The 13,310-nt window shown below is 51.0% G+C and overlaps 1 protein-coding gene across 3 annotated transcripts in view; it reads right to left on the bottom strand.

Moving 5' to 3' along the window:
* Jup (junction plakoglobin) overlaps positions 1-13,310 on the bottom strand; it is a 29,024-nt gene that overhangs the window by 3,193 nt on the left and 12,521 nt on the right. For all 3 annotated transcript variants that reach the window (XM_052195043.1, XM_052195044.1, XM_052195046.1), the window contains exons 3-12: positions 11,336-11,595; positions 10,998-11,236; positions 9,602-9,803; positions 8,677-8,821; positions 8,195-8,298; positions 6,724-7,062; positions 5,337-5,492; positions 5,024-5,143; positions 869-1,019; positions 655-776 (exon numbers count right to left, since the gene is read on the bottom strand). In XM_052195043.1, coding sequence (XP_052051003.1) covers positions 655-776; positions 869-1,019; positions 5,024-5,143; positions 5,337-5,492; positions 6,724-7,062; positions 8,195-8,298; positions 8,677-8,821; positions 9,602-9,803; positions 10,998-11,236; positions 11,336-11,595 — 1,838 coding nt within the window. The remainder of the gene's footprint in view (positions 1-654; positions 777-868; positions 1,020-5,023; positions 5,144-5,336; positions 5,493-6,723; positions 7,063-8,194; positions 8,299-8,676; positions 8,822-9,601; positions 9,804-10,997; positions 11,237-11,335; positions 11,596-13,310) is intronic.

Raw genomic sequence — 13,310 nt, 5'->3', positions numbered from 1 at the left:
GTGATCTGACTCCCAGTTCAAAAGAGTAGCCAAGCAAACAAACAAAACCATACACGAAATAAAACAAAATAAAAATTAGACATGCTTCGATCTGCTATCTCTACGTCATAAAGGACCTCCATTGCTGGGCTGGAGAGATGGCTCAGAGGTTAAGAGTAATAGCTGCTCTTTCAGAGGTCCTGAGTTCAATTCCCAGCAACCACATGGTGGCTCATGACTCTCGATAAAGTACCCCATTGCAAAATAAAATCTAGCCACACATGGTGACCCATGACTTTAGGCCTTTTATTTATTTATTTGTTTGTTTGTTTTGGATTTGGTTTGGTTTTTTTTTTTTTTTTTTTGAGACAGGGTTTCTCTGTTCTGGAACTCACTCTGTAGACCAGGCTAGCCTTGAACTCAGAAATCCACCTGCCTCTGCCCCCCAGAGTGCTGGGATTACAGGCGTGTGCCAGCACTGCCCGGTGACTTTAGGCCTTTTAATCACAGTACTTGAGAGGTGGAGACAGGAGGATTAAGAGTTGAAAATCAGCCTTGAAATGAATATTGAGTTGCAGGCTACCTCTCTGAGGTCAGAGAGCAGTGAGCTGCCCCCCACCCCCGTGCAGCACGTGGCTTGCACAATCAGATGTTCAAGTCCAGCCTGATACTCACAGCCTCCCAGGCAGCTGGGTCATGCTTGAAGAGCGAGTTGGTGAGCTCCACAGACACTCGCTTCCGGTAATCTGGGTTCTTGTCCTCGGAGATGCGGAACAGGACAGCAGCGGCATAGGTCGCTGAGCAGGGAGGGAAGTTACGACCAAGTCAGAGGCTGTCTCTGCCCAGCCTCCTCCCTCCGGCGCCCTCCCACAGTCACGGGGTCCCTCACCGGTGCCCTCATTGCGGGAGTGGAGCAGTTCCATGAGAGGGGCAGAGGCGCCCTCCGCGTCAATGGCGTCGGCAGCCTCCTTGTCCTGGGCCAGCTCGCAGAGCACTCCGGCGGCCACACGCTGGATGTTCTCCACAGAGGAGTACAGGAGCTAGGAGAGAGGCCGCGGGTGGAGGTGAACACGGAGGGAGGCAGGCCACGCTGCACACCAACCGACCCGACCCGCCCTGCCCCGCCCCGCCCAGCCCTGCCCTGCCCTGTCCAGCCATCTTAGGGAAAAAAAGCACAAAGAAAGGGCAAAATACCAGATGGGCCACTAATACCTGAGCAGACACAGCTTCAGCTAACATGTCAGCACGTGACCAGTGTATTTGATCACGTATTATTATATACTATATATTTTATAATGTTATATATAATTATATATTATAGTATATAATATATGTAAATATACTATATATTGTGGGACCGGGGTGTGAGACAGTCTATAGCTCGGTTAAGCAAGGCCACTGACTCCAACTCTATAATCCTGTGGCCATCAGTCATGTGTGGCCACGCCCCCGGCCCCTAGTGTTCTGGCCGGGCTCCACCTCCGCAGTCACCTGGCTGTTGCCAGGTAACCCGGCCCACCATTAAAGGAGGCTTCCCGCCCCTCCTCTCTCTCTCTCTCTCCTCTCTCTCTCTTCTCTCGCTCTCTCTCCCTCTCTCTCGCTCTCTTCTCTCTCTCTCTCTCGCTCGCTCTCTCGCTCTCCTCTCTCTCTTGTTCTCTCGCTCTCTCTCTCTTCTCTCGGTCTCTCTCTCCCTCTCTCGCTCTCTTCTCTCTCGCTTGCTCTCTTCTCTCTCTCTCTCTCTCTCTCTCTCTCTCTCTCTCTCTCTCTCTCTCTCTCTCTCTCTCCCCCCCCCCCCCGCCTCTCACGTGGTCATGGCCTTCCCTCATCTCGCTATCTTCTCCTTTCTCCATTTCTCTATCTCCTTTTCTCTTTCCACGCTTCTAATAATAAAGCATGGAAACTATGAACTGTCTCTTCTTATCAAATTCCACCGATTAGGCGCATGGAGCAGGCCTCAGCGTTTCCAGGCACCAGGGAAGGGCAGAGCGGCCTCACAGCCAAGCAGCTTCTCTACAGGTACCTGGCCCGCCCTCTGGGCAAAGACCTAGCGGCAGCCTCGGCAGCCTCGCGCTTCACAGGTACCCGGGCGCCCGCAGTCCCCATCGCGGTGTGGTGAGCGGTCCAGCTAGTGACCCCTATCCCCCATGCGGGCTCTGCCTGCCAGAGTTCTCCTATGCAGGACCTGCCGCTGTTGCCACACACCGCCCCCCCCAACCGTTCCTTTTTCCCCCCACAATATATAGTATATATAGTATATAATATACTATATATACATACACTATATATTATATGTAAATATATATATACTAAACTATATACTATATATACACACAATATGTATGTATATGTGTATATATAGTATATATACATATATACACATATACACACACACACACACACACACACACACACATATATATATATATGCTTTTGTTTTTCCAGACAAGATTTCTCTGTATAATAGCCCTGACTGTCCTGAATTCCCTTTGTAGATCAGGCTGGCCTCAAACTCACAGAGATGCACCTGCCTCTGCCTTCCAAGTACTGGAATTAAAAGTGTGCATGTCCAGCCTCGCTATAGATATTTTTGCGTGTGTCTCTGTGTGTATCATGGAGACTGTGTTTTGAGGCGCATGTACTTGTGTATAAAGACCAGAGATTGGAGTCACGTGTTCCCTTCTGTGGCTTCTCGATTTTTTGGCAGGGTCTGTCTCTGAACCTGCAGCACCTGGTCTGCCTTAGCTCACTTCTCCTGTCTCCACTCCTCCCTCCCAGTGCTCCTCACTCCTCCTGTCTCCACTCCTCCCTCCCAGTGCTCCTCACTACTCCTGTCTCCACTCCTCCCTCCCAGTGCTCCTCACTCCTCCTGTCTCCACTCCTCCCTCCCAGTGCTCCTCACTACTCCTGTCTCCACTCCTCCCTCCCAGTGCTCCTCACTCCTCCTGTCTCCACTCCTCCCTCCCAGTGCTCCTCACTACTCCTGTCTCCACTCCTCCCTCCCAGTGCTCCTCACTACTCCTGTCTCCACTCCTCCCTCCCAGTGCTCGGGTTAAAAGCATGCTGCAGCCCCTAAGTGTTGGGATCTGATCTCAGCTCCTCATGGACGCACAACAGACCGTCACTGACAGTCATCCCCCGGCCCCACTAATAATTGTTATTCCTTTTTTTTTAGCCTGCCATGGTAGAATAAGGCATTTTCCTGTGTATTATTTCAAAGCCTATCCTACAAACCTATGAGTTCATGCAAATAAAAGGGATATAATGCTAACAACGGGACAGCCCATTACCCCTGAAGGTAGGGTGGGATGAGCCCTTCAGTCTGAACACTAATAAAAAATATTTCCGCAGGCTGGAGAGATGGCTCAGCGGTTAAGAGCACCTACTGCTCTTCCAGAGGTCCTGAATTCAATTCCCAGCAACCACACAGTGGATCACAACTATCTGTAATGGGATCTGATGCCTTCTCCTGGTGTGTCTTAAGACAGCTACAATGTACTCATATAAAATAAATTAAAAAAAAAATTTTCCCCCGCCGCCGCCAGGCAGTGGTGGTGAACACCTTAAATCCTAGCACTTGGGAGTTAGAGGCAGGCAGATTTCTGAGTTCAAGGCCAGCCTGGTCTACAAAGTGAGTTTCAGGACAGCCGGGGCTACCCAGAGAAACCCTGTCTCAAAGAAACAAAACAAAACAAAAATTTTTTTCGGGGCTGGAAAGATGGCTCAGTGACTAAGATCACCGACTGCTCTTCCAGAGGTCCTGAGTTCAATTCCCAGCAACCACATGGTGGCTCACAACCATCTGTACAGCTACAGTGTACTCATATACATTAAATAAATAAATAATAAATAAATCTTAAAAAACATTTTTTTTTCAAAGAATAAAAATATCCTAGGCTGGAGATGTAGCTCAGGGGTAGAGTACTTGCCCTGTGCTTGGCCCTGGATTCAATCCCCAGGACCACAAAGCAAAACAAACGCATCCCTTTTGTGAGGCCTCACTGCATGTGGCTGTATGACATAATAAAGCCTTCTTCGTTTTGTTTTATTTAAAAGACAAGGTCTTGGGCTGGAGAGATGGCTCAGTGGTTAGGAGCACTGACTGCTCTTCCAGAGGTCCTGAGTTCAATTCCCAGCAACCACATGGTGGCTCACAACCATCTGTAATGGGATCTGACGCCCTCTTCTGGTGTGTCTGAAGTCAGCTACAGTGAACTCACATATAAAAATAAATAAACCTTTAAAAAAAAAAAAAGACAAGGTATCGCTATTAGCCCAGGATACCCTAGAACTGTCTCTCAATCCTCCAGCCTCAGCCTCCCATGCAACCTTACACTTTGCCATTCTTCATTCTTTTTTTTTTTTTTTTAACCCAGGCTAGCCTGGAGCTCACTCGGTACCCAAGGCTGGCCTTGCAAGGCTAATCCTCCTGCCTCCGCTCCTCAGTGCTGGAATGAGAAGCATGTACTACCACACCCAGTTGCTTCCTTCAAAACTATTTCCTTACAATTAGACAAAGGGCTTGTTTTTAACAGCTGTACCAGCGATTGTTATCTCTGTACACATCTCAGCCCATTTAGGTTATGCTAAATGATTTCCCCCAAGAGAGAGTCAGATCTGAATTCCAGGTCAAAGGAGAGCTCCCAGGCTGCCATTCCCCCTGCGTAGGGCACAAGATGCTCGGTTTATCCAAACCCTTGGCCAACTTGACAGTGGAAAATGGCCTCTCACTGGGAGCTTTGAGGCCTGTCTGCTTATGAGCCACCTGGGAGTCACTTGTTGACTCTGCGCACAGTACTGCTAGGACCCAGTGTTGATGAGCGCCGGTGAGCAGAGGGCTCGGCTCCGGTGCCTTGTTGTCTTGACCGTGCAGATGCTCTCGATGTCTGTGTGGCTGCATCTCAAGAAGGCTCTTGTGATCTCCTCCCTCGCTTCTAAGCCCCTTATCCACCCTTCTACACAGACCTAGGCTAAGCCTGGCCCACACATCCCAACCCCCTCAGGAGTGTCTGGGGGCAGATCTCCTGCCCGTCAACACCGGACTCACCTGGACAAATAGGGGGATGGTGTTGAGCCGGAAGATCTCCATGCGGTTCATGGGATCCCGAGCAAGGATGTGCAGGGCTCCGGTGCAGCCCTCAACGATCTCCTCCATCCTCACACCATCCTGCGTGAGAGGAGCCATGAAGCAAGAGGATGGGGACAGGTGGCCCTGGACAAAGTCACCACCTCCCCACCACCTCCTAACACTCATCCTTCCCGGTGTTGACGCTAAGGTCAATTCACCTCTTTCTTGATACACAGAAACCTTGAGGACACACCCCAAAGAGGCTATCCCAGTCACCACTGTGTTCTTGTACCGTGTAGGGCTGCTGGGTGCCTGCAGCTACATGTCGCTGGGCATCCTGGTGGGCCTTGACCAGCAGCTGGACGAGGCGGGGAATGACCGCGGCCTCCTGCAGAGGGGCATGGTTGGCTGGGCACAGAGCCAGGTTCCGGATCAGCCCGATAGTTGCCTGGCAAGAAAGGAGGCAGTGATGAAGGGGGTAGTCCTTGAGCATCCGGGGGATGCCAGCTCCCCAGCTTTAGGTATTTTGTTCCTCCTGTTAGCTCTTCTGAATCTGAATCCATTGCAGCAACAACTGCAGTCAGTGTAAGTGTCCTGGCTACTCCTGTAGCTGGAACTGGGGGTGGGGGTGAGGCTGTAGGCGCAGAATGGAAAGAATCTAGATCTAAGGACGGGGCTTTAGCTCAGTTAGTAGAGTGCTAGCTTAGGATACACAAAGGGAGCTGGGCAGTAGTGGCGCACGCCTGTAATCCCAGCACTCTGGGAGGCAAAGGCAGGCAGATTTCTGAGTTTGAGGCCAGCCTGGTCTACAGAGTGAGTTCCAGGACAGCCAGGGCTATACAGAGAAACCCTGTCTCGAAAAAACCAAATCCCAAAAAAAAAAAAAACAAAAAACAAAAAAAACCCACAAGGATACACAAAGGGTTTGGTCCCCAGCACCACAGAGCTGGTGTGGTAGCACATAGCTATAACCCCAGCACTTGAGACAGGCTGAGGCAGGAGGATCTAGGTGATCCTCAGCTACAATCTCGAGTTAGCCTGGGATACCTGAGACTGTACTTTGAAAAAAAAAAAATTATCTAGGGCCGGATGGTGGTGGCACACGCCTTTAATCCCAGCACTTGGGAGGCAGAGGCAGGCGGATTTCTGAGTTTGAGGCCAGCCTGGTTTACAGAGAGTTCCAGGACAGCCAGGGCTACACAGAGAAACCCTGTCTCGAAAAAAAAAAAGTATCTAGATTGCTGAAGTGGGACTGTCTATGGTATCCTCACCTGTCAGGAGCCTGAGACCAGAGGATTGTAAGCCTGGGCTACATCTCAGGGACCTTGTTTCAAAAAATAGCCAGAGTCAGGAATGGTGACAAACACCTTTAGTCTCAGCAGTTGGGAGACAGAGGCAGAAGGATCTTTGTGACTTCAAAGCCAGCCTGGACTACTGAATTCCAGGACAAGCAGAGCTATAAAGTGAGACCCTGTCCCCCCAAAACAAAATAAATAAGGGAGGGAGGATCGGATAAATGAAAAGGCTCAGTCTTTGGAGCAGAGACAACGTTGAAGTAAAAATGGCTATGAGAGCTGCTTCCTATTATCTAGGTCTTCCTGCACCCTTACCATATCCTGAACAGGGGACACACCCCTCACCTACCCCCCACAGCAGTGTCTGTGGCCTTTACTGGGTACCTTGACCAGTGGCCACTGGTTTGGCTGGTTGAGTAGTTTCACAATGGCCGGGATTCCATAGTTGAGGCGCACAGAGTTCTGGGCCATCTCAGCCTCGGGGTGGCGGCTGGTAAGGTGGCGCAGGGCGCAGACGGCAGGCTCTGTGATGTCATCCTTGTCTCCGGCTCTCAGGATAGCGTGGATGAGCGCCTCCACGCCGCTGTTCTGCGTCACCAGCGTCTTGTTCTTGCTGTTGTTGCAGGTCAGGTTGGAGAGGGTGCCCGTGGCACAGGTGAGGACATTGACGTCATCCACACTCAGCTGGTTGACCAGGATCTTCAGCACGCTCTCCAGGCCCTCCTGAGACAGGAAGCGCACGAAAGGTTAGGGACAGCCAGCCATCTCTATACAGCCTCTCCAGCAGGTCCAAGGGGAACAGATAGGCGGAAGGGCTTGGGCTTGCTTGACCTCATGGTCTCCCAGGCCCTGAGGGACACCCTAAGCAGCTCCTGGAGCAGTAGAGTGAGCTGAGCTCTTCCACAGATCCACAGCTGCAGGCCTGCCCCCAAGCTCAGGCCCTGTGTGCTTCATTCCTGCTGCCTGCAGGAGGCCTCTGGTCAGGAGGGAGTTCAGGGTCAAAGGCTTCAGGGTCGTTCTTTACGTAGTTCTTACTTTGCTGGGCCTTCTCTGTCATACCAGGAGTTCCCAAGCTAAATATACTTCAAAAAAAAAAAATCCCTAATTCAAAAACCTCTCTTCTCCCAAGAAGAGCTTATAGGGCTAGTGGTGGTTCAGAAAGACTCTAGGCCTTGGAGGTACACATCACGGGTCACAATGCCAGCTCTGCCATTTACCAGCTCTGGACATGGGCTCTCTCGACGCTGAGCCTCAGTTTCTTCCACGATCAATAGAGCTGCTTGCTGCCTTTCTAGGTGACTGAGAGCACATGCCCACGGAGGCCATGCAAAATGGCAGCCCACAGAGGCCATGCAAAATGGCAGCCCATGGAGGATGCTTGCTTGGTGGTGTGGTGATAAGGTCTGCTCGGAAGGTGGTGCCTCAGACTTGCCCTGACACTGCAGTGCTCTACAGCTGGTATTTTATTTATGTATATGGGTGATCTGCCTGCCTGTGTTTCTATCTGTGCACCATGTGTGTGTCTGGTGCCCTCAGCGGCAAGTGAGGACATCAGACGCTCTGTAACCAGAGGCACAGACAAATGCTGTTAACCACTGAGCCATCTCACCAGCCCCTGTAGTACTGGTCCTGTCCCAGGGTCTAGGCCCAAATTGTCCCCTTACCTGAACCCCAACTAAAACATGTCAGCCCCTTTCCTCTTCCTTTCCCAAACCCTATGGAAGATAAAAGTCCCCCACTTAAGGTGTGATTGTCATCATGAAGGAGGAGGACTCACAGGTCCCAGAGGTCACATGCCCAGGTGGAAGGCTTGCATGGTTTAGGAGACTGGCTCAGGTCCAGACTCCCCTCTCACCTGCTTGGTGGCCACATCCGAGAGATTGCGCAGAGTCCACAGGCAGTTCTGCACCAGGCGGGGGCTGTTGCTTGTCAAGTGCTTGCCTAGAGCCTGCATCCCACCTGGGAGGGGACAGGAGTCTTGTCAGCCTTGAGGGAGCCAGATTGACAGGGCAGGGACTTGCCCTGATCCTCCTGACCCCAAAGGTCACTCTTTTTTTGTTTTTAAAGATTATTATTATTGTGTGTGTGTGTTGTGTGTGTGTGTGTGTGTATGTGTGTGTGTAGGGGGGGTGTTGGGGTGGAGAGAGGGTGCACAGGGGTGTGCAGTACCCAGAAGAGGGCATGAGACCCTCCCAATGTGAGCTACAGCCAGTTGTGAGTCACCAGAGGTGGAGACTGAGAACCAAACTTGGTCTTCTGGAAAAGTAGCAAGAGTTCTCAAGGTTTGAGTCTGCCCCTGGGTCCCCCCACAAGCCACCTTGCGGTCCTCACACTCACCAGCCTCCACGATAGCAGGCTTGTTGCTAGGACACACGGAGAGCACCTTAAGCACACGGCTGGTGGTCCACAGAAGCTTCTCATAGCTGTAGTTCCTCATGATCTGCACAAGTCCCTGGGGTCCCCCATTGGCCAGGATGATCAGCTGTTGCGGGGAGGGGAGGGGAGGGGAGAAAGGCTGAGTGTAAGACAGAAGGCATGTGTGGGGGTGACAAAGCTGTCTTTACAATGCTTCCACTAAGGTGTAAATGGCTCGGGAAAGAAAATGATAATAACAAATGCTAGCAAAGATGTAGCAAAGAAAGGCTCGTCACAGCCATTACCACTGACGGTGGTGTAATGAACTGTAATCCTTTCGGAAAGAGAGCTAACCCACGGATACGTCTAGAAGTGCTTAAAAGTAAATAAGTGAAAACCAAAAGACCTTTTTAGCTCTGCCAGGTCTGGTGTTCTACACCAGCAGTTGGGAGACGGAGATAAGATGAAGGATTCTAGGTGAGCCTGGGTTAGTGAGACCCTGCCTAACGTACACAGAGGGCTGGAGAGGGCTCAGCAGTTAGGAGCACTGGTGGCTTTTCCAGAGAGCCCAGGTTCGATTCCCATCACCTACATGGTGGTGGCCTATAACCATCTGTAATTTCAAATCTAGGGGATCTATCACCTTCTGGCCTCCAAGCCATCTCTCCACCCAAGCCATTTTTTTTTTTAATTGTAAGGACTGAATCCAAGGTCACTCAGGATGCTAGGCAATATTCTGTCACTGAGTTATATCCTGATCCCTAATTTTTTTTCTCATTAAAATATTAGTTCTCAAGAATTCAGAAGTAGAATAAGAGACCTAATTCATCTGTGTACACATATTAACGTGCCTTCCAAAGTGGCCGGAAGCCACTGCAGTGCCGTAGGCTTTGGTGGAGGGACGCACCTTGCTTTCCTGGTTGCCGTAGGCCAGGAGCTGCAGGCAGTCAGTGGTGATGGCCAGGAACTTCGGGTTGTTCTTGTTGAGCAGGGGCACCATCTTCTGCAGCCCGTCTGCCAGACGTACCGCCATCTTGGCACCCTCCTGGTAGAGCAGCAGGTTGTGCAGGGTGGTGATGGCGTAGAACAGAACAGACTCTACGGGGGAACTGGGAAAGCGGCAGAACCCATGTGAGTCAGTTTCCAGAACCCAGGCCTGAATGTGGGTCTGGAAGGAGTCCCCACTTACATCCAGAAAGTTCACGCCAAATCAACACCCCCCATGCAAATAGACCCTTACCAAAATCTCATCCTTTCTTAAGCACAAACCTTATTTAACTTTGCTCATGTGTGTGCACGTGTGTATGTGCATGTGCATGTGTGTGTTGGTGTGTCACTGGGAATGAACATGTATGGAGGCCAGAAGACAAACTCAGGAGTGATCCTCAGGAACACAATCCCCCTCTTTAGACGCAGGGTCTCTTACTGTCCTGGAGCTCACCAATTAGGCTAAACGGGTCAGCCAGCAAACTCCAGGGATGCTTCTGGTCTCCACTTCCCCAGTGCTGGGGAAGCACTTTACCACAACCACATCCAGTATGTTTCCATGGATGCTGGAGATTAAACTTGGGCCATCATACTTGAGACATAAATAAATACTCTATTGACTGAGCCACCCTCCCAGACCCAACCCCACCCTTTTCTTCTTTCTTTCTTTCTCTTTCTTTCTTTCTTTCTTTCTTTCTTTCTTTCTTTCTTTCTTTCTTTCTTTCTAAGACAGGTTCTCACTATGTAGCCCTGGCTAGCCTAGAACTCTCTGTATAGATCAGGTTGGCCCAGAAATCATAAGGATCTGCATCTTGAGACCGCTTGAAGGCTGGGATTACAGGAGAGCACCATCATGCCCAGCCAGCTCCACTCTTAAAAGACTTCTACACACAGCACATCTTCTCTCTACTCCGGTATCTGAGGTCCCTCGCTGTGCTAACTACATGCTAGGTCCCTGGACAGCTGAGTCACTACTGCGTGTAAGGTCATATAGGAGAAGCTCTGCGAGAGGATCAGAGGGGAGTGAAATCAGCTTCTACCCTCAAAGAACTCCCATTCACATCAGTACAAGGCCAGGAAAGGTGGGGGGGGGGGGAAGCACAATTGGGTGGGAGTCGGCCATGCTGTTCTCTCCTGCTGGGATAGCCCTGCCCCTCATCTACTCTAACCAAGCAGACTCACTCAGCAGTCAAAGCTCCGCCCTCAGTGCCGTTTTGCCTCTGGGCACTCTTAAGCATTCTCCGTTACAACTTGTACGGAAGCCCAGGAAAAGGATGCTGGGAGCCCCGCCCCTCTGCTTGCGGAGAAGCAAGTACCTGAGCATTCGGACTAGGGCGGGGATGCCTCCAGACTTGAAGATGGCCAGCAAGCCCTCTCGGTGGTGGGAGAGGTTGTGCAGGATGCTGGTGGTACACCGGGCAGTATCCAGGTCGCTGGTGTTCTGCATGGTGCGCACCACGGCCGCCACCAGCTGGGGTGAGCCCATCAGGGCGCGGCGGGAGGCCTCCTTCTTGGACAGCTGGTTTACGATCATAGCCGCCTTGGTCACCACCACCTGGAGGAAGTATGTGAGACCTTGAGCGGGCAGCCCCAGGCTCTTCCTCCCCAAGGGCAGCTGGCTCTATCCAGCCCCACCTCCCAGCCCTTCACAGACCGGGTCCTCGTCATTAAGGAGTTTGGTGAGTTCCGGCAGAGCCCGGGTGGCCAGCTCAGCATCATCCTGGTAGTTGATGAGATGTACGATGGCCGACTTGAGCAACTGGGAGGGCTCAGCCAGGCGCTGCAGGTTGGTCGTCTGCCCCTCCACCTGGGTGGCCAGGAGTAGAGAGCTGTCCTCCCCTGAGACTCCTGGACACATGGCTTCCCGCACCCGCTTGGCTCTGGCCGTCGTGGACATCTGGTACTCCAGGTCACCTGAAAGCCAAACGACACAAGGACTGAGCTACGGGAGGCTTTTACAGGGACCCTGAAGAGCAAGGTAAGCTTTGCAGACATGGCTCCGAGCTGCCTCTTATTCCTCTGAAGTACAGGGCATCACTCGTGATTGGGAACCTAACCAGGGTCCTAGGGGATCATCATCACCCTTGTCTGTATCGTCCCATTTATAGCATGAGGTCCATCTAGCTCACCCAACCCTACGATAACTAAGATCACAGCTATGACTTGCTTTTATAAGACTCATGTCTGACACCTATCATTACCAAAATGTCTGGAGCAATAAATGTGTGGATTGCAGTACAGTTCTAGGAAGTAAAGTTAGGGTCACACGCTTGCTCAGCAAGCATTCTACCACTGAGCTATATTCCCAGCCTTTAAAAAAAAATAGGGGCTGAAGAACAGGGTCCATTCCTAGCACCTACATGGTAGCATCTACAGCCATATCTAACTCCAGTTCCAGGAGGTTCTGGCGCCCTCTTCTGACCACCATAAGCACTGCACCCATTTGGTACATATACATACCTGCAGGTACACAGTCGTACACGTAAAAAATTAAAAATACTTTAATTTTTCCCACATTGGCTTTGAACTCACTTTGTACTCAGGTAAATCTTGTACTTGTAATCCTCCTGCCTCATCCTACCAAGTAGCTGGGGCATCATATACTTTTGCTATGATGGCCAGTTCAGCAATAATTACTAACAGCTTTGGCTGGCTGTGTAGCTCAGTTGGAACAGGGCTCTACTCCCGGCAGTGAATAAAAGCAGGCATGGTGGTACACTCCTGCAGTTAACATTCCTGAAGGGGCAGCAAGAGGATCGGAAGTTGAAGGGCATCCTTGGCTACACAGTGAGTTTAAGACAGCCTAGCCTATGTGAGACTGTCTGAAAAACAAAACCAGGGGCTGGAGAGCTGGCTCAGTAGCTAAGGGCTGCCGTTTTATCATGAGGATCAGAGTTCTATTCTAATGCCTGCACCCACCTCAGGCAGCTCACAAACAATGTGACTCCAGCTCTAAAAGATCCAAAGGACTCCTTCTGGCCTCCAGGGGTCACTGTGCACATATGTTGACATAGACACGTAAATGACAGATGAAAAAAATAGCTAATGGTGGAGCACCTGTATGCCCGACACTGTGTTAAGCACCTTTCTTATTTAATCTGTCAACAATAATCTTACAAGACAAGTATAGTATCTCCACTTTGCAGGACACTAGACACCGGGGTCATAAAAGCAGTGGACTCAAGAGCCCAGAGCCCCGCTGCAGCTCCACCTGCAACCAGCCGGGCAGCCAGTCATGACATCAGACAAGCTAAACTTCATTCTAATTACACAACTCATCCTCCACAAAGTAGCAACTCTCTCCCTGCACAGGGGCCCAAAAGGAGTCCCAGATCACCAGCCAAGGCCACATAGCCAATCAAGAGACAGGACAGGAGGCTGGTTTTGAGAAGGCAGGAGCGAGAGTCCTCAAGGGAACTGCTGAGTTCCACCTCTGGGTAGGCTGGGGCTGTTTTAAAAAAAGTCCCGGGAGCTGGAGAGATGGTTCAGTGGTTAAGAGCACTGACTGCTCTTCCAGAGATCCTGAGTTCAATTCCCAGCAACCACATGGTGGCTCACAACCATCTGTAATGGGATCTGATGCCCTCCTCTGGTGTGTCTGAAGACAGCTAAAGTTTACTCATATAAAT

The sequence above is a fragment of the Apodemus sylvaticus genome, chromosome 10 (assembly GCF_947179515.1).
Source record: "Apodemus sylvaticus chromosome 10, mApoSyl1.1, whole genome shotgun sequence".
Lineage (NCBI taxonomy): Eukaryota > Metazoa > Chordata > Mammalia > Rodentia > Muridae > Apodemus > Apodemus sylvaticus.
Note: the sequence above shows the minus strand (reverse complement) of the source record. Positions and strands in the feature narration are given on the sequence as shown.